The sequence below is a fragment of the Passer domesticus genome, chromosome 7, assembly GCF_036417665.1.
Source record: "Passer domesticus isolate bPasDom1 chromosome 7, bPasDom1.hap1, whole genome shotgun sequence".
Lineage (NCBI taxonomy): Eukaryota > Metazoa > Chordata > Aves > Passeriformes > Passeridae > Passer > Passer domesticus.
Window position 1 is genome coordinate 8,476,324 of NC_087480.1, and position 22,005 is coordinate 8,498,328.

At 40.7% G+C, this 22,005-nt stretch overlaps 1 protein-coding gene across 3 annotated transcripts in view; it reads right to left on the reverse strand.

Moving 5' to 3' along the window:
- The window catches only part of IL1RAPL2 (interleukin 1 receptor accessory protein like 2), a 339,644-nt gene that overhangs the window by 221,417 nt on the left and 96,222 nt on the right, over nt 1-22,005 (reverse strand). The window contains exon 1 of one of the 3 annotated variants that reach the window (XM_064426723.1): nt 17,757-17,898. The exons of the other annotated variants lie outside the window; for them this stretch is intronic. Coding sequence (XP_064282793.1) covers nt 17,757-17,826 — 70 coding nt within the window. The 5' untranslated portion in view covers nt 17,827-17,898. Of the gene's footprint in view, nt 1-17,756; nt 17,899-22,005 lie in introns of those variants that run through there. 3 annotated transcript variants of the gene reach the window in all.

A 22,005-nucleotide genomic window follows, 5' to 3' on the forward strand; every position in this document is an offset into this window, starting at 1 on the left:
TCTGAGTGAGAGCACCTCAAGAGCCATGTGTCTGAGCGCTGCTCAAGGCTGACAAGCACAGCTTGCCTTACTTGCACAGTCCAGGGGATGTGCTTGTTGTGGTAAATGCTGTCAGACTGTGTCTATTAAAACTCAGCTGACTTTAAGCAGAAAGCAGAAGGGAAGTAGGAACAGTCCTCCTCACCCTGGCATGTACAGCAGCCATGCAGTGGACATCATGATGGCACTGAAAATTCTCTGAATTTGATTTGAGAAGTACTTTTGATCACTGATAAAAAATAAGGAAACTTTTAGCCCCTGAAATACAGTTCCTATTCCTTCTCCCAAAACACAACTTCTATTTTAAGACTGAAGTGATCTTTAAAAAGCATAAAAGCTGTTTCTTCAGCTGCACCATACATTCCTGTGAAGTGTGCATCATAAGCAACAACAACTAAATTAACTCCATAACAATGTGGTGGGATTTCAAGGGAAAGAAAAACAAACAAACAAACAACATTGTAATGTGAAGAGACACACTTTTTCATAAGATCTCTGCCCACTGGGTGAGGATAACCATGCTTCCAGAATAGTGTTCTCGCTCATTTAATAACAGGATACAATCTGGGATTGTGTATATGTTGACAGAAAGCAGAAGTGACAGAAAGCTTGGAAAGCTTTGATTTTACTATATGCCTGTTGGAATGGAAACACTTGAAGAGAACCTCTAGGCTGCTAAAATCTGTCACTTGAACATCAAATAAATATAAATAAAATCAGTTTTATCTGCCAATAGAAATATCCCATCTATTTCCCTTGTGAATTGCAATAATATGTGGTTTAGGCCTTTTCTGTTTCAGCCACTTCATAAAGCTTATTTCTACTTTGGGGATGCAAATATTCTGTACCTGCCAAGGAATATAGCAGCAGTACCTCAAAGTTGTGTCAAACCCCCTGCACAGCTGGAATTTGAAATCCAGAATCTGAAAACAACCTATGAAGAGGATTCAATGCTAAGCAGCATGAAAACCCCAGCTGAAGACTAACCCATAAAGACAAAGACCACAGTGAACGTGGGCTCTCCTGACTATGGACAATATTCAGTAACCTAGAGAGAGCTCTACTGTTTCTTCAAAATCAGCATCAATCCTTAAAGCTGCAGGAAGTTCCATCTTTCTGGATTAATAATGGATTAATAAGGGTAAAAACTAAATTCCTAATGCTCTGAAACATGCTCGGTTTTTTTCAAAATCCTCCAATCATAATAGCCAATTCTGACAAACACAGCCTATTTGAGTGCTTAACTTTGAATATCTTGACTTTCTAAACTTAATTTCATAAACACACAAATGCATATATACCTTCTAGACAGAGGCAGTAATTACAGCTGGCAGCTGTGAGGGCATTTTACATTTTTCAGTAATAAACCTATCTATCCCTATTAAATATTAATGTACAATCTCTCCCTATTACCTATTATGTCATCAGTCACATCACTTTAAGGAGGAAGGTCAGCAAAAACAACATAACAAGGTTTTTGCTCTTTTTTAAATACAGCCTGAGCAGTTTATAGATGTTAATAAAACCCCCTGACAAGAGAAGCACTATTTATTAAAAGGACTGATATACAAGCAGGAAGAATATAATGTTTTCCTGCTTTAAATTTGCTTGTCTATTGTATAAATAACAGAGGATAGGAAGGACAGGGAAAGGAAGGTGAAATGAAAATACCCCCCAGTCAATCTCCTTGCTGTGATGTCCCAGCCCCCCTCAGGGACTCAGAGAAGCCTCCATGGAAGTTGGTGCCACTCCACAAGGACACCTGGGAGCCAGGAGGGCTGTGTGGGTAGGAGAGTGCCCAGATAAGGTTCAGATACACCCCACAATGCCCCAAACTCCCCCATCTGTATTTGAGAAGACATGCAGAGGCTGCCTTCCAGATCTGCCATAAACCTGAGTATCTTCAGCTGTCATGTTTCTCTTAATCTCACAATTTATTTCCACGTCTTCCTAAATAAGAACGATGGCACTGGCAAGTGAAAGCACATATGATACCCACAGACATTGTGAATCATTTGAAATTATTATTTTCATTTTCTGACTTTATTAATACAGTCTGGCATACAGCTCATAGGCTGACTCACTTGACACTCAGACTTCTCTACTGTAAAAAAAATACCAATTTGATACAAATTGAGATGTTTCATATAACTGTATTTCCCACAAGCTACTTTCAGTTAAACTGAAACGTGTCCTTTTATGTTTGACATTTTTGGACTAAGTCTACAAATTTCAAGAAAACTCATACTATTAAGGACACTTTTGTTTCCTTTTCACCCGTTGTTTTTACCCAAATAACTTCCATATCATTCTTTTGAAATTGCTATTTTTCACCTCCTGTAATAACTCCTGCAAAACACACAAAAAAATTCCTTTAAATCATAAAACACAGGAAAAAATTCCTGTTTTGGCAAGGTAACTACATTTGAATACAAACACACACATGCATATATATATATATATATATATATATATATACACGTATACACACATATAGTCCACACCACTTTTTTTTTTTCTCTTTAGTAATTCAAAACCAGTTTTGACAACAAATTTTGAGTCAGCTTCAGTGCTTATTACTGGCTTCAATTTTCTTTTACTAGGGGATATTGCTCCATTAAATCAGTGTCTGCAAGATTGGAGTCCAGGAGAATTCTATCCTATTTCATGCTTCATTATGAAAGATTCATACAGCCTTACTCATCATGTTTCTACAGTCATCTACATCAACTTTAGCGTACTAAAACGCTGCACGGTACCGAGTGACACGTTGGAATGATCAATCAAGTCCACCAGCTTAAACGCTCTGACAGTGATACGCAATCTCACTTTGGTGAGGGATAAAGACACGTTCTAATCAGCACACGAGGGCCATCTTTATAGTGGTAATTAGCATTCACCAAATTGCAATGCTAAGTACAAAATGTTGAAAAGTGCCCTGGAGGCAGAAGTACAGGAGAGAGATTACCCACAGGCCACAGGCACTGGAAGATGCCTTTGTGCCGGAAGAAGTCCTGCAGTGATGAGAGCACCACATGCCTGAGCCTGTTTTCTGTGGGAAAGGGTGGCAATAGGATTAGTTTCCAGATGACATTATTAAAATTGCCTCTCACATGCACACCTTCCTCAATAAAAACCTAAGCAAACAAACAAAAAACCACAAGTCATTCCTGTGTGAGACAGACTGATTTACTTCAGCTGGTATATTGCTTCACCTTATTTTTCCACTGCATGTAAAAATACCTTCAAAGAAACATAAAACAGGGCTGGAACTAGAAGAAAACCCAGGTACTGGCCTGTCTGTCAAACCAGGGATGGGACATTAAATTGTTGATCTTCATTTAACACTGTACACCTCAAAAATCTGTCTGTAGGTGTGTGTTTATGCACAAGAAAGGTTTAGATTGGATATTAGGAGAAACTTCTTCACTGAAAAGGTTGTCAAACACTGGGACAGGCTGCCCAAGGGAGTGATTAAGTCACTATCCCTGGAGGTGTTTAAAGACATGTTGATGTGGCACCTGGAAACATGGTTTAGTGGTGGCCTTGGCAATGCTGGGTTAATGGTTGGACTTAAACATCTTCAGGGTTTTTTCCAACCTAAATGCAGTATAATACCTAACAGTATGTAGCTAAATATTCAAGCATTTGAGGGACAGTTCCATACCAGGCTGATATTACTGGAGAAAACAGATTGTTTCCCTACCACAGCTACTATTTTTATCAGTGATACTATTTCCTGTTTCTGGTCTTGCTACCTTCCAATGATCTACATTTCAATGTATACATTTGTGTCATTATTTTACTAAGAGAAAAACTTCAAGAGACTTTACATGGGGCTTCATTTGCATTTGATGATTCCATTTAATAACCCTGTGGGCTAAAAACCAACCGATAATTTTTTTTTAATTCATGATGACAGAGGAGGATGTTAACCCCATTAGCATCAAAAAGAAATGACCAAGTGTCAAGACAGTTTTCACAGTTCCATTCCTGTCCTTTCAGACCAGTTAAAGCTCTCAGAATTAGGTTAGTCAGTGGTGCAGACTAGTTCTTCAGATAATACGTCCAATGGTTCTGTTGGACACGATGCATCAGTCATGCTCCTGGATCCAGTTACTGGAAATTCAAAACAAGCAAACTAAAGGATGCACAATGAATTCTTCACACTTAAAAGCTCTTTGTGGAGAGGAGGAAAAAGAAAAAGAAAAAAAAAGAAAAGAAAAAAGAAGAAGAGAGAAATTCTTTCTTTTTCCATTTAAAAACAAGTTCACATGTTTAAAATGGATGAGAAGGGAAGGACAGGTATTTTCTGCACTATACCATTTGTCCTTCTCACTATCATGACACAGGAAAATTAAAGCATCTTTGTACCATTCTCAAACTTGACTAGATAAATCACAGGGTAAGCACAGGCTTTTATGATACTCCTCAGAGATCAGTCCCACAAGATTGGCTGGGTCCTCATCTCCTCCTTGGTCTCATTTCAACAAAGCCTCCCTGCTGAACAAGGAGTCATTCCAGGCTGGTAAAATCAGTGTTGCTGGTGTTAGGAAAACTTTACTTCAACCTTTTTAGCTCTAAGTATCTACTTTTCTTCACTCTTCTCTTTTGACCTCAATGTTCAGATAAATCTCCACAAACAGCCACCCAGCATCCAAAAAAGGTAAACTGAGGCCCTCCACAGAACATACTTCAACATGAAGTACAAGCAAGTAACTTGAAACACAGCAAAACTGGGCACATTTTGCAAGACTGATCTTGCAAGGCATTGACTCTCTGGTTCTACAAGGGTTTGCATTCTGCAGGGGACTCAGTCTTTTAACTCAAGTAGGGGAGTTTCTTGCTTTTGAAAAAGCAAAAGCCATATCAATGGCCAATGAGAGCCAGTTCCAACTGCAAAAACACAAAGGAATAAGTGAATTTTTACTCTTATTCTTTCATTCATTTAGAAGCTAGGAAAGCATTTTTACCAGTCATCTCCTATGCACTTGCTGTGGCTAGTAAGGACATTTAGGCTCTAAAGATAAATATAGAAGTTACGGACACTCCTCCTTCATTCCCCAAATTAACTGAAATCCATTTCCAAAACACAACAGAATCCTCAAAAATGTGGGTCAAAGAAAATGCATTAAAAAGTTTCACTTAACAACAACATTCTTCCTTCCAACCAAATTCCCAACTTTTGTCTTAGGCAATCTTAGACTCTTCACTCTATTAATAGTTTAATGCATGATAAATAATACATTATTCAAAAGGAACTTGTACTTTCACATTGGGTACAATACTTGCAAGCTACTGGCACTGTCTTCCACTTGATTTCAAGTGACATGGCCAGAGTCTTTGCAAGGAAAAATCTCCCATTCAAAAGAGATACTGTCTCTGCCTTGCTGAATGCATCTTTTTCTTGCAACTGAAGGAAGAAGAAAGAAGAAAAAGAAATACTCATGTAGATAATGTACTTCAAAGGGGAGGAGAGCACATAAAAAAGAATGAGGTTTCTATTTAATTTGGGTCACACCACTTCCAAAAGGACGTAGCAGGATTACAAAAGCCCCAAAGATAGGCAACCACATTGATTAAAGTCGTGCTGATTCTTCTGTATCAGCAGAGACTGAAGATGTTGGGACTTCTTAGATCAGAGAAGCAAAAGCAAAGGAGGAGATGACATGAAAATAAAGAAGACAATATGATAAAAGGTACAGCAAAGATAAATCAAGGTCTACCATTCAGTCTCTTTCATAAAGCAAGATCAAGGGTACATTCAAGAGTATCAGAAGACTGCAAAATTGACAGAATGCATTATCCACCTGAGGAACTTAAAGAGTATGTGATATTATTCATGTCAAGGGTTCAGGTTGAGTAGAAGCCCCCTGCACATTATGCAAGCACAGGTTCCAACAGCATTTTAAAATTTTATTAATTAGAGTTCTAATCTGGCCAAATAAAATACTTTTCTTAGTAAGAAAAGAAAGAAAATAAGAAAATACTTTTCTTAGTTTTTTAGAACATAATTTCTCCGGTCTCTAATTGTGATAGTATCAAGAATACTTAATTTTCAATTTATCAAGTGGCCAAAATGCTTCACTTTTCACACTGCCATAAATTACAACACTACAGAAAGTGAAATAAAACATTCTGATTTTACTAGTGTCCATAATTCCACCACAAAATACCTGAATCACACTTCTAAATGTATTGGTGGTCTACTGTGGAGGAAAATAAATTTATAAATAATGGCATTTCAGAAATGGAGCTTCCCATTTCAACTAGCACCTTTCCATAAACATTGTAAATACTTTCAATGTGTCTTTAGTAGGAAAAAAAGTCAACATTGCCAAGAACAGAGACTGAAATAGTATCAAACATGAATTTACTGCAAACACAAACAAGAAAACAAAGAGGTGCATACAAACAGCACCTGTTTGGCAATGCATCACTTTTACAAAGCTTACGAAGTTTCCTTGAGATCATCGGATATCTCACACTGGAAGACATTCATAAAGAACAGATACTGAGCATTCATTCATTCATTCTGTAAGTGAGCAAAATACACCTCAATGGGAAAGCCAATTTTAAACAAGGTACAGAAGTCAACTTTCTCTGTCTCCCACTATTCTCTGTTTACTGAGGGGTTCAGCTGTCACCAGGAAAAGAAGGCTCCTCATGCCCATGGTGGCAGGGGAAGACTCATCCTCAGCCTGAGGCTACTCACAGGCTGCACTGGCTGAGTTCCTCTCCTGCCTGGACAAAAGGGAGTGGTCAGCCAGGAAGGATTTGGACACAATCACAGCAGTGGCACACAGAAACACCTGAGCACCCTGCAGCAGCTCTGAGTTGGAGAGCCTTTGCACAGGAGAGAAGACACTCAACTGCAGCAGAGAGCAAGAGAAAGTCTACCCCAAGGACGAGATAAGAGGAATGTCACCAATATATCACTTCACATCTGTGCTACTATTTTCCTGTTGCTATGGGAATACTAAAGAAAGTGGTTATCATTGTGTATTCAAAGACCCATGTAAAGTCTAGGTGTGAACAGTATCATTTGTTTGCAGCATATAATTTTCTCGTCCAAGCAGTGTTAAATAGTTTTGTTTGGGGGGAGGGTATGAATAATATTCCCTTCTCTATTCACATGTTAAAATTAGCTAACCTTCTACCTGCTCTGGAGAACATCCAAAAAATCTATAGCAATGGCAAGCACCAACTTATCAGGGTAAAACAGATCTTTTTCCCATATAATTAAAATTAACACACTAACTGGAATACTCTTAGAGCTGATGCTATCATGCATTCTATGATGAGGCCATCTACAAAATTAATTCCATCATATTTAACTTGAGTGTTGAGAACCAGGCTTCAAAGCACTTTAGAGGAAATGGCTTTGAAAATTTTAGTAATGATTACAGGGGCAATGTAGAAGTCCTTCCTTATTCTAATTAAACAACATTGCCTACATTCTCTGAGACAGCATCAGTGACAGAAGACCACAGAGGTATGTACTGAATGTTTTATTTCAGTTGTATCAAGACAGAAGAGGGGAACAAAATGCACAGGATACACTGGGATGTGCTCTTGTACTCACAGGGCAACTTCTCAATTCAACCTGAAAGAAAATAAGACTCCTCATGTTTAGTCAATTGTTGGCAGGAATAAGCAGGTCTTGAAGAACAAGCTGAGCACCATGAAAATGCTACCAACACTTTGTGTGTTTCAATTAAGTGCTTAATATTCTGACTGAAGACTTATATCATGTAGGAGTAAGTGTGCATACCTAGTGAGTGACTGCACTGCTGCTCACTCATGTTCAAAAATTAAGCTCTCCTTCGGTATTTTCAGAGCTAAATCCTGTGAGGTTAAAGAGTGCAGTCAGTCCCCGTTCTGAGTGTTTTCTACACAGTTTATGTACTACAACAACAACAAAACAGATAAACCACACACAAAATGTAGAAAACGCCAATATTTAGTCTCTAGGCTGTTTTCACTGAGCAATGAATAAGAGTTTGCAACCCAAGCTAAGTATCAACTGGAGACAGTTTCATGGCATCAGGGAAGGGCTGCACAGAAAGGTTCAAAGCAGCAGGTTTCCAAGAGTAATGACTTAGTTACAAATTCTGAATTATTCCTCCCAAGCTGCAAGGGCCATTACAGTAATTTCTCCTAGAAAACTTGACAGGATTCAACCATAATCAAAGAGATTCAGCATTCAGACTGACAGCAGTGTGGACAGGGAGTTACTTAGTGTGCTTCCACTACTATCAATCTTACACAAGGCTCACAAAGATCAACTGAAAGAGTTGACCTGACCTCAAAAATTTCTGAATCAGCCCCCTTTGTGCCTGTTAACAATACTCCAATGATGCAGCTCATGTCGTTGATTACTCAAAAGTAAATATAAGAAGCTGTAAGCAGGCATATAAGGATATTGAAGTGATAGTAATGAGAAAGGCTGTTTCCCCAGGAAGCCAGAGAAAGAGCTCTTAACAAAATGCCACTTCAAAATCAAAAATACTTTAGCTCAGCACGATATTCTCTTTGCAGAGGTCATCAAGTATTGCGATGAGTGAAACAAAGAGGGTAAAATGTGTCCCAGATTTAGATGAAGTCTTGATCCTGCTTATAGAAGGAGCTAGAGGTATTTACTGCAACACCAAAATCTGTAGCAGCAGTTAGGGCTGACTAAAACTCAGATACTATAACCAGAGTGTGTGAAATGTAGAGCTACATAATTCATAAACAGATTGCCACATTAAATAGCATTAAAGATCCTGTTTATGCAAAAGCAAAGACATACAGAATGGGTGCTCTCCTGCTCAGGGTATGTACTAAGCCCTGCTTCCCTTCACAGGCACAGAGAGGCATTTCAGCATGGCAAACATTACTCAACTGCTCCAGCACAAGGAGCTCCATCGAAGCCTGGAGGACAAGGAATCATCAACTGAGGGGTACCCATAGCAATTAAACATTGTGGGGATCTGACTTGCTGCAGGTGGGGAGGGATTAATTCCTGAGGGCTCCCAGCTGACTCCTCTCTGTAGAGATGGCACCACTGCTGAAGGTGCATGCTCTGAGAGCACCAGGATCAGCTCGGCAGCACGACAGCTGGCGGTGTACACACTCTCAGACTTGGCAAGTCATCCACTGCCATATAATGGCTATTGCCAGGCATTTAATTTGGGATTAATGGGATAAAAAGTGGATAGTAAATTAGAGCCAATACTGTATTATAAAGAAATCACAGGCCAAGTTCTCCATTGCAGTGATTCACCTTCCCTGAGGTCAATCAAACTACATCGGCAGGAAATATTGTCCCATTACAAGGATTTAAGCAAATAATTCATACTGAAACATTTATTTAATTAATCTCAAGTTTTCAGCATGGATGCTAACAGGTTTCCTCTTACTTTCATTTGCAGTTATTCATTGAATAATCCCTACCCATGACACTACTGCAAGGCATCCACAGAAGGATGGGAGAACTTCTGACATGTCCTCAAGGTTACAGAGCATGTGTCTGTCCACCAGGAATACATGATTTGAAAAGCAAAATTGTTTCCCACCATTATTCTGTGCCATTTGCTGAAAGGTCAATGCTATTGTTTAAAAAATTTTGCCAGTGAACTGACTCAGTAATGCACTCAAAATAAATGAACACTACAAATGCTGTGAAACAACAAAGATCACTTACCACTGTTTCTCTATTGCTTATAATAAAAAAACAACTAAGAGAAATAATCCTTTTTGGTTTTTTCACTCTTAGAATTAATGCAGGGGGTTTGTATGGATATGAATAATTGAATGACGCAGTGATTTATAGCCATTATATATTTATATGTTCTCTCTTTTTATTTTGGTTTTTGTTTTTTTATCAAAACAGTCTGCAGGGTTGAACTATTCAATGGATCTCCCTCCCATGCTCCAAGGCTCATTTTTTGCTGAACACTTCATATATGAGCAGTTTATTTGTTGCAGTCATTGTTTCAAGGATGCCCTTTCCATACTCCCTTTGTTTCCTGGGGGGTCCCTTGTTAAAACCCTTGAGAACAGGTCCTCTTCATTTCTCCACACGTCTATTTTTGTTCAACCCCTTACGCTACTACACATCAGTACTTAAAATTTGTATGGACTTAATGCTTAGAGGCCAAACTATGGTTGACACCATTCTGCCAGACACTACACTGTAGTGCTTGGAGTAGAAATCCCTTGTCCCAGCCATGGTCACCACATAGAAAAGACACAGCAAACAACACACAACACAGCCAAGAATGGTGCAAGCACAATTGAACCAGAATGGGGACAAGCCTTAGCCTTGCAGGAGCCTTTTGCCACACTGGACATTTATCAAAGGTAATGCTCAAAAGGCTTTTTCTGGAGTAACCAGAGTGACTGCGCCTTCCTCCTATATAGCCAGGAACTTGGGAAGGTGCTTTCATCCTTTCACAACAAAATACAATGTCATCAAAGAGGGATGAATCAAGAGATGAAAAACATCTTGCCACTTTTTCTGACTGCCAGTTGTCCAAAAAAGCAATTCAGGAGATGTTGTAAAATGCTTCTCAAAACATTAATGTCACTACCAAAAATTGCTAGGAGTCACACACAGTCACAAGTGTGCATTATCTGTCATTTCCTCATTTTCAAACCTTCATATTTACACTCTGCAACACTTGAAGCACTTCTGGTATGTCATAACTGTCCCCTCCCAGTGAATTATCCTGCATTCACAAGGGGCAAGGCAGGAGGACCTGAAGGATTTCTTCACAAACCTTTTACATTCTGAAAAAGCACAGCCTTTCTCCCTCTTTCATTTTAACAGCAATTTGTTGACTGGAAAAAAAAAACAAAAGGATTAACAGCTCTTATGCCTCCAATTAAATGCTTTGGCCTTCTCTACCTTGCTTTTTAATCAGTGGCTCAGGGCCCATTCCTTTCATACACTAACAAATTTAATATTAGCTCTTAATGAGCCATTTGCTGACACCCAAGAATGAAAGCTGCAGAGAACAGAGGAAATTATACAGAACATCATTTGCCTTTCAAATTATATGTAAAAATTATGACAATGGCATGCCAATTTTTTATTTATTTATGTATGTTTTACCTATTTTCACTGATTATTATATAAGCCACTTATATAATATGTGTTAGAGGGCCTGTTGTTTCTAAAGCAGAAAGATCACTCTGCTAGGGTCAAGCATCTTATTTTAACTTGTTGAAGTTAGTGTATTTAGTGCCAGAAGCCCTGTTTTCCACCTCCTGTTTACTGACCCAAGAGGTCATCAACCATAAACACCACGTCCAGTTCCAAAAACAATCTCACCAGATGTGTCAAGTGCACCCAGAGACAACATGTGAATTTTTCTTTCAGCATTAAGAAGCCAATCCCTGTGAGGATTTGTCCCTTCATCACTTTCTGGGGCTTTGAAGGTTGTCATCAGGACTGACACAGAAACTCCAGTGTTCCACATCACCTACAACTTTGCTTAGCACAAGAGTCAGACTCATAAGCCCCACACCCTTTTGAACAGGAAGAATTATTGAGGGTTAGGGAACAGAGCTATCCCAAATTAAACTTCAACAGCAGCCACAGAATTTGAATCACTTTATACACTTATTAAAGAAGTGTGTAAGGAAGTCAAAAACATCAAGAAAAAACTTGCTAATTTACTCTTTTTTTCCCCCTCCCTTTGTTCAGACAGTGAGGAATTTTACCAGAACTACATCAGACCTATCACACAACAGTTTCTTAATTGGCATTAACCAGTATTTCAGGAGGTAACAATTCACTAATTAAAAGAAAATCAGATGCAACTTATTATATTCAGCTTACAGTAATAGTACCCTTCAGATTTTGGCAGTAATGAAGATAAAGCAATAATGCACTCAAATAATTGTTCCCCCCGATTTTTAATCCCTTGGACAGATATTAGCGTAAAGCACAATCATGGCTCATTAGGACTCTCTAAATAATAACTCAGAACAAAAAAGAGAAAGACTCCTCATACACAAACTCATAGAGTTTGTCCATATGACTGAAGTACCTGACTGAGATTAGAGTAGTAGCAAACTTCACAGGTTTAATTGTGTTAAGCAGAAAAAGAAGCTTTTGGAATCTGTTTGTGCTGTGTCCTGCTACATCTCCCCTCACTCATCTACAACCTTTCCTTTACCCCCAATCTCTGTTCCCAGATTGCTTTTTATTTCTCCAACACTCCCACTATTCTTTCAGTGTGCTCTCAGAGGAAAAGCAACAGAGGAAGATAGACATGAAACAAATCCCAAGCAGCTCCAGACCAAAGGATGAAGGCAGCAGGTGACGGAGGCATGAACAAGGAGCAGAGTGGGGTTGTACAAGGGTAAGAAAGACTCGCATTGTTTCTCCTCTTCCCTTCCAGGAGCAACACAACTAGGGAAGCAGACAGGTGCCTTCTTGCAGACAGAGCAGCAAAGTTGGTGTTGCTAGTGGAACAAAACCTTCACACATGCTGGAGAAGCCCAAATTCAAGAGGAAGATCATTAACCTGAGTATTCCCAGCACCAAAGACTGAGTACTAAAGGACATAACAAATTATGCTGGAAACAAATTACAAGGGAAAAGTCAATGTCCAGCTTTATCAGACCCCCAATCATTAATGCCCAGGACCTAACAGAAATCATACCAATAGCATCTTTATAAACCTGCAAGAAACAGAGAATACATTTTCCAGTGGACCAGCAGTAAATCCAGCAGACAGAGCCTCAGACTGCTTAATTCCTTCCACTGAGGATAGGAAAAATTAGAGCTATTGGTTGTCTCGGTGGGACTGAATATAAAAGAAACTCTGAATGGAGTAAAAAGATTAAGTCATTAAATCTACCCTTAAAAGCAAATCTGGCTGGGCTGTGCCAGCTCCTCATCCACACATATTTTTCAGTCAGCTTTAACAGAAACAAAGACAGGAAAGTTTGGGCTTACTGAGGCAGAAAAGCTTATAGTGGAGAACACCAGAACAGCTTAAAAAATTTAACAAACCCTTTCATAACCAAAATCAAAATGATGTCTTATGGGAGAGTGAGCTGGTCTCTGAGATCAGGAGGGTTGAGCAATGAACAAAAGCAATACTTTGGGCTTAAAGTCAGAAACCTCCATGTCACTCCCAGCTCACACACTCTTCCTATGCCATCATGGGCAAAAACAGCTGCACCTCTCTGGATCTCGGGGTCTCGGTTGCTTTTTTTCTACTTGCCCTGCATACAGCAGCAGAGGTTCTCTCAGTTTGCCCAGAATTTGGCCAAGCTTGTGATATCAGTCAGGGTATTTGCACTGGAATGCAATAAAAACAATCAACAAGTGACTGACTATTGCCAGAATTTTAATAAATTGCTCCATCAGCATATAAATAAATGAAATCTTCCTTTCCAGAAAACGCAGGGCTGTTCAGCCACCAAGAAAGAGAATTCATATGAAGAGGTTCACACAGACTATTCCAGAACAAATACTGTGATGAAGATTCTACCAGTCTGGTCTTGGCAAAATTTGATAAAAATGACAGATACACACGTCAAAATAGATGAAGAACCACTGCACAAAAATTCACACCAGTTACTGTGCCAGAGCAAACAAAACTACCTGGAGTCATATCAGATAAAGACATAGATAAAATACTGTCAACAATAAAAACAGTAATACAAAATGTTTGGCTGGTGAACAAAAAACATATCTGGAGTGAGAAAACATCAGCAGTCACGACTGGCTGACTTAGGCCACACTGGTTCTTCTTGGGACACTCAACTTGTCCCTGTCACCTCTCAAAGAAGGGCTACAGGAAACCATTGCCAGTGATTCTGCACTGACACTTTGGTCACAACATTAGACTACTAATCTATGGGCTGGTTCTCAGTCCCAAGAAAATGACCTAAGCTTGATCTAGACAAGGAGCTGCTGCACCCTGTATTTCTCTCTTTGGTATCATTTCCCAATGCACTGAAAAAATTAACACTCCATCAAAATTTGTTTTTTTGCAAGAATGAATAACGTCCCAGGATTACATTTTTATCCTTATCCTATGTCTTAATTGTATTAACTATTTCAAAACAAAAACCCCAGAATTTTAGCTAAATATTAAAATAATAAGCAAGTGCAGCACTGTGTATGGCAACAAAAGCTTTACAGACTTTTTTCAATGGTTATTTTAGGAAAGAGTCTCTCCATCAAGTCACACAGTGAAGCAGTTGTGTACATACAAGGAAAACAAACTTTAAAGAAACTCACAAGAAAAAAGGCAGGGTGGAAGAGAAAAGAACTATTTTACAGCTACTTCTGTCACGAAGAAGAAAGTTGATTATCACTCTTTGATAAAGAAGAAGAAAGCTGTCTAATGCTTCTAAAGCTGAGCTGGGACATAACTTCCCTTTAAGTTCTTTGACTTTCCCCTGAGAGCCTTTCTTGTGCAAGGTTACATGCGTCAGCAGCAAGCAGTTGGGTTTATGGCTCTTTTCAAAGCACATCGTGGGATGTCTGAACTCCTGCAAGTGTCCTAAAGCAGACACCATGTGAGAGCACTCTCTCAGAACAACAGACCAACGTGGGCAGCACACAGCTCTAATGGAGGGGAATCACCTCCTAGAGATCTTCAAATCCCTCATATGTAGGCTAACATGACCTCCCTCAAGTTCAGCAGGACATTTACATCATTCCCAGGGAGATTCACACAGGTGTTCTCACAAGAATGGGGAGTCAACATACGTCAAGCCTGAAAATGCTGCCCAATGTCAGGATCTGATCTTTGAAACTCAACTCTCCACAGTCCAGATATCTTTCCCACAACACACCAAAGCACTGCTAGGTTTTTTGCCACAGCTCACACCTTCCTGTTTTTCCAGGAACTTCATGCCAGGTTATTACTGTAGCACAATCACCAATCACCAGTGACCCTCCACCCCTCCAAGTCCTCTACTTCTGTGATTACAACTGATTAAAATTATTCTCAGCATAAAAAAAAAAATCTCATGTGCTGTCCTTGCTTTGCTGTTAGACAATGGAAAGCTACATCCAGAGCAGAACAAGTGAAACCAGCCTTTTGTACAGCCCTGAAAGCAATGAGTCTCAGCAGGTAGCAGGGAAGCAATATGAAGACAGCATGTGCCTATCCCCCTCTGTCCAAAATTCCCCAAAACAGGCTGCTTTCAACTTGCAGCAGTGTATGAGTGGGAGGACGTGCACAGTGGCTGGGTGAAACACAAAGGCAATACCTTATATCAGCTGGAGTCAGGAGCATGAAGAGAGTTTTAATCATTAATCCTACAAGAAGCAAAGATTAAAGGACTATTAAGAACAGAACAAGCTATTAGTAGACTACTGAAGGTACATTTTTCACACTCAAACAGCCTGATTATGAGAAGGCACAAGACCTTTCTCCTTAAATGATAAAGAAAGCACAAGCAAGTACTTTCCAAGATCTACATGACTTCATTTGATCTGTTTTACAACCAGACAAGAGATAACAGCAAATACAACCAACCATTTCACCTAATTTAGTGTTCAAGCAGGCTTTGCTGGACACAGACAGGAAGACATTGCCATCCTCAGAATCCAGTGTGCCAACTGCAAGTTTCTTCAGTCACCTTCCCAGAGGTCCCATCTTACTGGGATGAAGAACTACTCCAGCTCTTATATCTGACCCCATCAGATTCCTGCAACGGGATCCTGAGGTTTTCCCATTTCCCAGATGTTTTATTAACTGAGGCTCCAAGGTGCTCTGCATACCTGGAATTGCAGTCTCCTACTTCTGAATAGAGACAAAGCAATATTTATCCCTGCTAATATAATATTCTTTTGCTTTTTTAAAAGATAGATCTACAAACCAGTACAGTCCTTTCCAACACCAATCACAATTAAAGAAAGATGGCTATGGGTACCATGGAAAGCCATTCAAGTAGTGGGTGCTGCTTTGAAGGCAGCTTGTCACATCCTCAAGCACACGTGTTAAACAACGCTGGGTTTGTTTGTCTTGTTAGAAGGTGCCATTCCCACACAGGGAAAACACAAACCAATGCACTGCTACACAAAGAGGTAACAGACAGAGCCCTGAAAGCAAGTCGTGCTTGTGAGAGAAATGTGGCATAGGGTACACAGAACAGAGTTTAAGCTGAATTCAGAGGACTGGTCAGTCTGTCAAGGTCTTTCTGTTTCTTCCTGTAGACCAGCAGGAGCATCAATGGATGGTGCATTTATCTGCATTAGGGAGATGAGTTAAATCTCTCATCATAACCCACATTTCCCACATCTCCCATGGCCCTCTATGGAGAGGCTGTATTGAAGAATTGAAATACAAACAACAACTTGGAAATTTTTAAAAGTCTGAAAAAAGGCCCACCAGTGTTTTGCACTAAGCAAGGCATCTGGAAAGCTTATGTTTGAGCTGGAAGCAAAAATTAAATTGGGTAAGAGTTAAGAAATTTTTCATTCTCCTTATAAGAAAAGAAATTGCAAGTAAGACACCTTAAATAAATTTGACTACAGTAAAGCAGGCAGGATTAAGGGAGCTTCTATCTGTGCCCAAGCAATCAAGATGTTTCAAGCACATGCAATGTATTTTCACCATGAGATTATAACCTTCTGTGTGCTGGCTGCATTTTCAGAGCATTTAACATCAGCAGTGCTATACAGGTCCTATATCCAACATAAAAACCTAAAACATCTTTAAAAGAAGACATCTCAGTCTGGAGATTCTGGCCATTGCTGCTCTTGTCACACTGTTTTAATTGTGAACTGCCCCACTGCCCTGCTCCAGAGAAATTTCAGCACACTTGAAGCAGCCATCAGACAAGATTGTAGGATGTGGAATACCTGGAGTTAGAGCTTATTTTAAAGATGGTTACCAAACAGGAACTAATTCTGGGAAAAAAGCAAGTCAATTGCAAAACTGCTTGTAGGAGAAAAAGGAAAGATAAAGAAGGGGGAACATTCACACTTCTTTCTTCACTGCTTGTTTTGTCCTTGATTTAATACAATACCCCTCCTTGGATATTGTCTTGTTCAACTTTTACAACTCCATTAAGGTCACAACTCTCCCCACTTCACTCACAGAATGATCTCTTCTCTGCTGCCCTTGGCTAAAATGTCACTCCACTGGGGCTGACCTTCAAAGCTTTCAGCTTTAAAATAAACTCACTCAAAGTGGCAGCTTCATTTCCCATTGACTGAGTAAAAGAAGTATCTGGATTCTTGGGGATGGTTTATTATCCCATCTCATTTTGGGGGGTTTTTGATCTGTTTTGTTTTGTTTGGCACCCGGGGTGGTGGCCTGCCCTATCCCCACCCTCCCGGGCTCCAGACTGCCACGATGAGTGGGAGCCAGGCTGGGGTTTCCAGAGGGAATTGGGGGAGGAATGAGAGGCAGCCCCTCTCTTCTGGCAGGCGGTTCAACTGGACACGTGGCCAGGATCTCCTACCAGGGATTCTGCTGGTTCTGTGGGCTTTGCCTGCTTTTTTTAGTTTTTTTGCTTTTGCTACCATGACTGATTTTGCCAGCTGGGCTTCTCTTTCTGCTCTGCGGTTGGGAAGCCCAGAGCCAGTGCATGCCCCGCCACGACCTGGCACTGTTCTCATTTCCTTCAGGGAGCTGCTCCCACCCTCTGCACGGCCCAGACCCAGGGACCAGCCACAGAGATCCCCAAGAGCCCTTTTCTGTCCTGCATTGAGGAGCCAGGCTGCTGCTGCCCAGCGCCCGCTGTACCTCCGCCATTGCTCCGGCTTTGTGCTACACTGCAGCTTTCCACCCTCTGCCTGCCAGGAGGCCCTGCCATTCCAGCCCACTTCTCCTGAGGCTTCTGCTCCAGCTCCTTTCATCACGCAGAGGGGGCACCGGGATCTGCTGAACCTCCACTGGGGGTTTGTAAAGGAAGCCCCTTCCCCATCCCGTCCCGCCGGCTGCGCCCGCCATTGGCCTTGTGGAGAAAGATGGCGGAACTCGCGCCACAGCGCCCCCTGCAGGCGCAGGCACCGCCCTGCCCGGCCGGGAGCCAGCAGTGCCCCCGCTGGCCGTGCCCGGAACTGCAGCCGAGTGGACAGAGCAGGACGAGACTTTTGGGTTTTCTGTTCTTCATTTGTTGTTACCATTGTTGTTGCTTGCCTCGTTACACAAACACACACCAGTAAAGAAGCGTTACTCCTTTTCTCATATCTTTTCTTGAAAGCCCCCTTAATTTCAAAATTATAATAATTCAGAGGGCAGGGGGTCATATCTTCCATTCCAAGGGAGGCTCCTCCCTTCCTCAGCAGACACTTGTCTTTCAAACCAAGACAGTTCTCCAATTCACTACCTTCCCTCATAAACACAGAACTCCAAAGATCAAAGCCTGTTGGTCTGTTACAGTAACACACATTAACCCCACTACACCATATATATTTTTTTCTTCCCTCACTCCCACAAGGAGTTCAGGGATCTGTATACCTTCAGGCAGCCCCACACAGCTAAAGGAGTGAAGACCCCAGCAGCAAAGCGCAGCACTATTAGTCCGGAGACTTCTTAAAACTCTCTTCATTATATGAGCAACCTTTTTTCCAGACTTTACACTTGACCTGGAAATGAAGATGGCTCACCCTGACACAAGAGGCAGCTGATGATTTTGGATTCAGTGATGGTGCTGGCTCCTCCTGTGGGCACTGAACCCTGCCTGTTTGTGAGCCAAGAGCCATGGGACAGTTTGGCTTTGGCATTGGAGCTGTACAGATCCAACTGCATCCATGGCTCCAACAGATTCAACTTTAAGGCCATGTCTCTCAGTCTGCAAAACTCCCAGACAGATGCCACTACCCTTATGTAATTTTCATAGTTATAAGAGAGACAGCATACAGGAATAAACATTACTAGATCATTACTAGATCTAATTAGCTTTAAGATAAAGAGAATTTAATAGTTTTCTCCTCCAAAATGAATGTCAAAGGGGCAAAAAAAGCTTTTTTGTAATCACTTACCTAGTTTCAATACAAGAAAATTTTATAAATAGCCAGGGTTGGAGAGAAAGGAAGACCTCTGAGATCAGAAGACAGCTAACGCTCTGTTTATTTGTAAACACTTCTTCCAATAGCTTACATTAGCCAAGATTGCTTTTTGAACAAAAGAGCTTTATGACAAGCTTCAGCATCCATCAGAGCACTTCTCAGAAGCTCACAAGTACCCTTCCCCTAACAAAAGAGGTGGTGCCAAATGCTTCAAAAATAACTCATGCATATTCCTTCCTGATACTTTGGGGTTTCACAGTTTATAGTTGATTTTGTGCCAGTTTTCTTTTACTGTTCAAGGGTGTGAAAATGCACAGCAAAGACACGATGGAGCTTGTGTATAAGTTTATGTGGAGTACAGAGGTTTCTCCTACCAACACTGCTCATGCCATGACTCAACTGAAACTACCAGACAAGGCAGGCAGACAGTTTCTACTGTTTAGAAAGTCTCAGTACATTCTTCTTTCTCAAGTACTTTGCTGATTTGAAGAAAAAACAATTATATGCCATATACGGGAAAAAAACCCACACGGGAAGAGATTACAGCACTGATGAGATTGTAATTCTTTGAGTGAATATTACAAGATACACTCTCTTTAAAAAGCTGAGCAGACTGAGCTACTTATTTTCATGCTTGGATTCTAGGCCACAAACAATGTATGTGTGCAAATAGTGGGATTATGTCACCCATGTTTTCCTGGGAAAATGGAAAACGAAAGTTTTTCTAGTAGATCTACATATTGTGAATACTCACTAACCAATGTTTTTATATCCATGTTCCTTTTAAAAAATTATTTTGATATTCCTTCAGGGAAAATAGAATGGAGTCAGACACCTTCCAATGTGTGAAGACAGATTTTCAGTGTTACTTCATATAAATGTTTATGTTTGCTGTCAATATATGAACATGTGCAAAACTTGTAGTTTGCCAAATTTCAAATATTAAACCCATGAAAATGATAAAAAGCTACATTTCCAGACCACAACTATAAAAAGTAACTTGACTTATTTAAGAGTAAATTGAGTTTCAGATCTTGGTTAGTTCACTGACACTGAACTTTTTCCTTTTAATAAGTCTGTGCTTAGCACCTACAAAATGAAGCATCTTTTCCTGAAATCAATAGCTCCATTGGCTCACATTCCTCCAAAACACGTAGTTTGGAGTTTTGGAGGAATGTTTAAGACTCTAAACTGGCCTGAGATAAAGCTTCCATTTGTCACCAATATCTTCCTTATTTCACATTGTCTTGAGACTTGTAAAAAACTGCTGGTTCAAAATATTCTCTGGTCTCAAGCACAGCAGATTACAATATACCCACAAATAATCAAGGCAGAGCTGATGAGGTTTTACAAGTTTCACAACGTTGATAATATCTTTTCACAATGAAGACTTCACATTGTAATATCACCAAAAAATTCCCTAGCCAGGAGCAGCTCAAAATTTCAGAGAGTGTTTAATGCCCCTACTCTTTCCCTGGACAGCCCAGCATGTCACAGCACCCTGGCCATCAGTGCCACTGTGGGTGCTTGTGGTGATGCTCAATTTGGCAGCAGCTTCAGCAAACAAAGCCCTGCACAGAGTACACAGTGCTTTGCAGACTGGCTCCATATTGTTGAATTCCAGTTTGACATCACCTCATTTTTTGGAAGTGCTGTGCTCACATTCAACCCAATAAAGTCAGAAGCAGCTCCCAAAGTCAGAACGAGAGCATTTCTCTGAGCTTCTCTTGGCCCTTCCTCTCTCCCTACACTTCGTAACGGGACTCGCTTTTCATTGAGGGCACACAGAACTCTTTGCAAAGTCTCCAGTAAAACCACCTTTACCCATACAAAGCCTATTTTGGGCAACTCACACTCTGTTTATCCTTCTTCCCCTCTTTTTCTCACTGCTTTTCTTGATAAAGAGTAAGATTAAAGTTCACTCAAGCAGAGATGCAGCAGAGACGGCTGCTAGCCCGAGGCCAGTTTCCACTCCTGAGATTTACAAGGCAGCCACTTGGAGCTGATTATACACTTTCAACCACACATTTCTGACTTGACATTGGGTCACATACGAGTTCTAAATTTAAATCCCACTCCATTAAAGCACAAGAAACGCCTTGCAGGGACCCACTGCCCCTTTCTTGCCTACAGCCACTGCTGGCTTTCCCACACCTTCCCAAGCATTACCCCAGCCATGGCACTCTGTCCCTCATCCTCAGAGCCATGCAGGTGTCTCCAAAATCTGTTCCATGTGTGTAATGTACTATAATTAAAACTCACCTCCCAGAAGAAAAGCATGCTGTGGGTATAAATACTATATATTATAATACCTACTCTTACCTTTTTCTCCCAGCAGGCCATACTATTTTTAAACTCTCCATAGCTCTGATTATAGCTCAGCTAACAATAAATATTCCATACTCAGCAGTTCCATAGCAGACACATATAGGTTCCTCTTAATAATACCCAAGTCCATTAGAAAGTCAACCTCTGTTAGAATGTCCCAGAGCTACCAAACTATAAGCACTGTAGTTCTTCCATAAGGTATTTCTTCCCATTTATACACACGGCTCAAACATTAATCCCCCCATTTCTAACACTCAGAGCAAAACCCAGCCTTTAACACTGACCCTCCTCAGTCACAGAGATGGCCCCAGCGTGCCCATTTCCCAGCCCAATCCCCAGGGAGCCCCAGCACAGAAAGCCCCAGACTCACACCAAGCCCAGCCTGCACAGTTTGAACCCTGGGGCAGAGCAGCCCCATGAGGCCAATACAGCAGCAAGGCAGGACCACCTGCTATGTACCCTATTGCACCTCTACCCCCTCTGGCTACTGCTGCAGGGTGCAGTGACACCTGCCACAGACTTTATCAATATTCATTATTTCCTATTAAAATTGAGTGTACTCGTCTGGCCAAGTTCATTCCTGTTACAGACACAGCTTCAGTGAATTCAATTCCAGTCAGATTTGTCAACTGAAATTTGCTTAGCATGTCTGA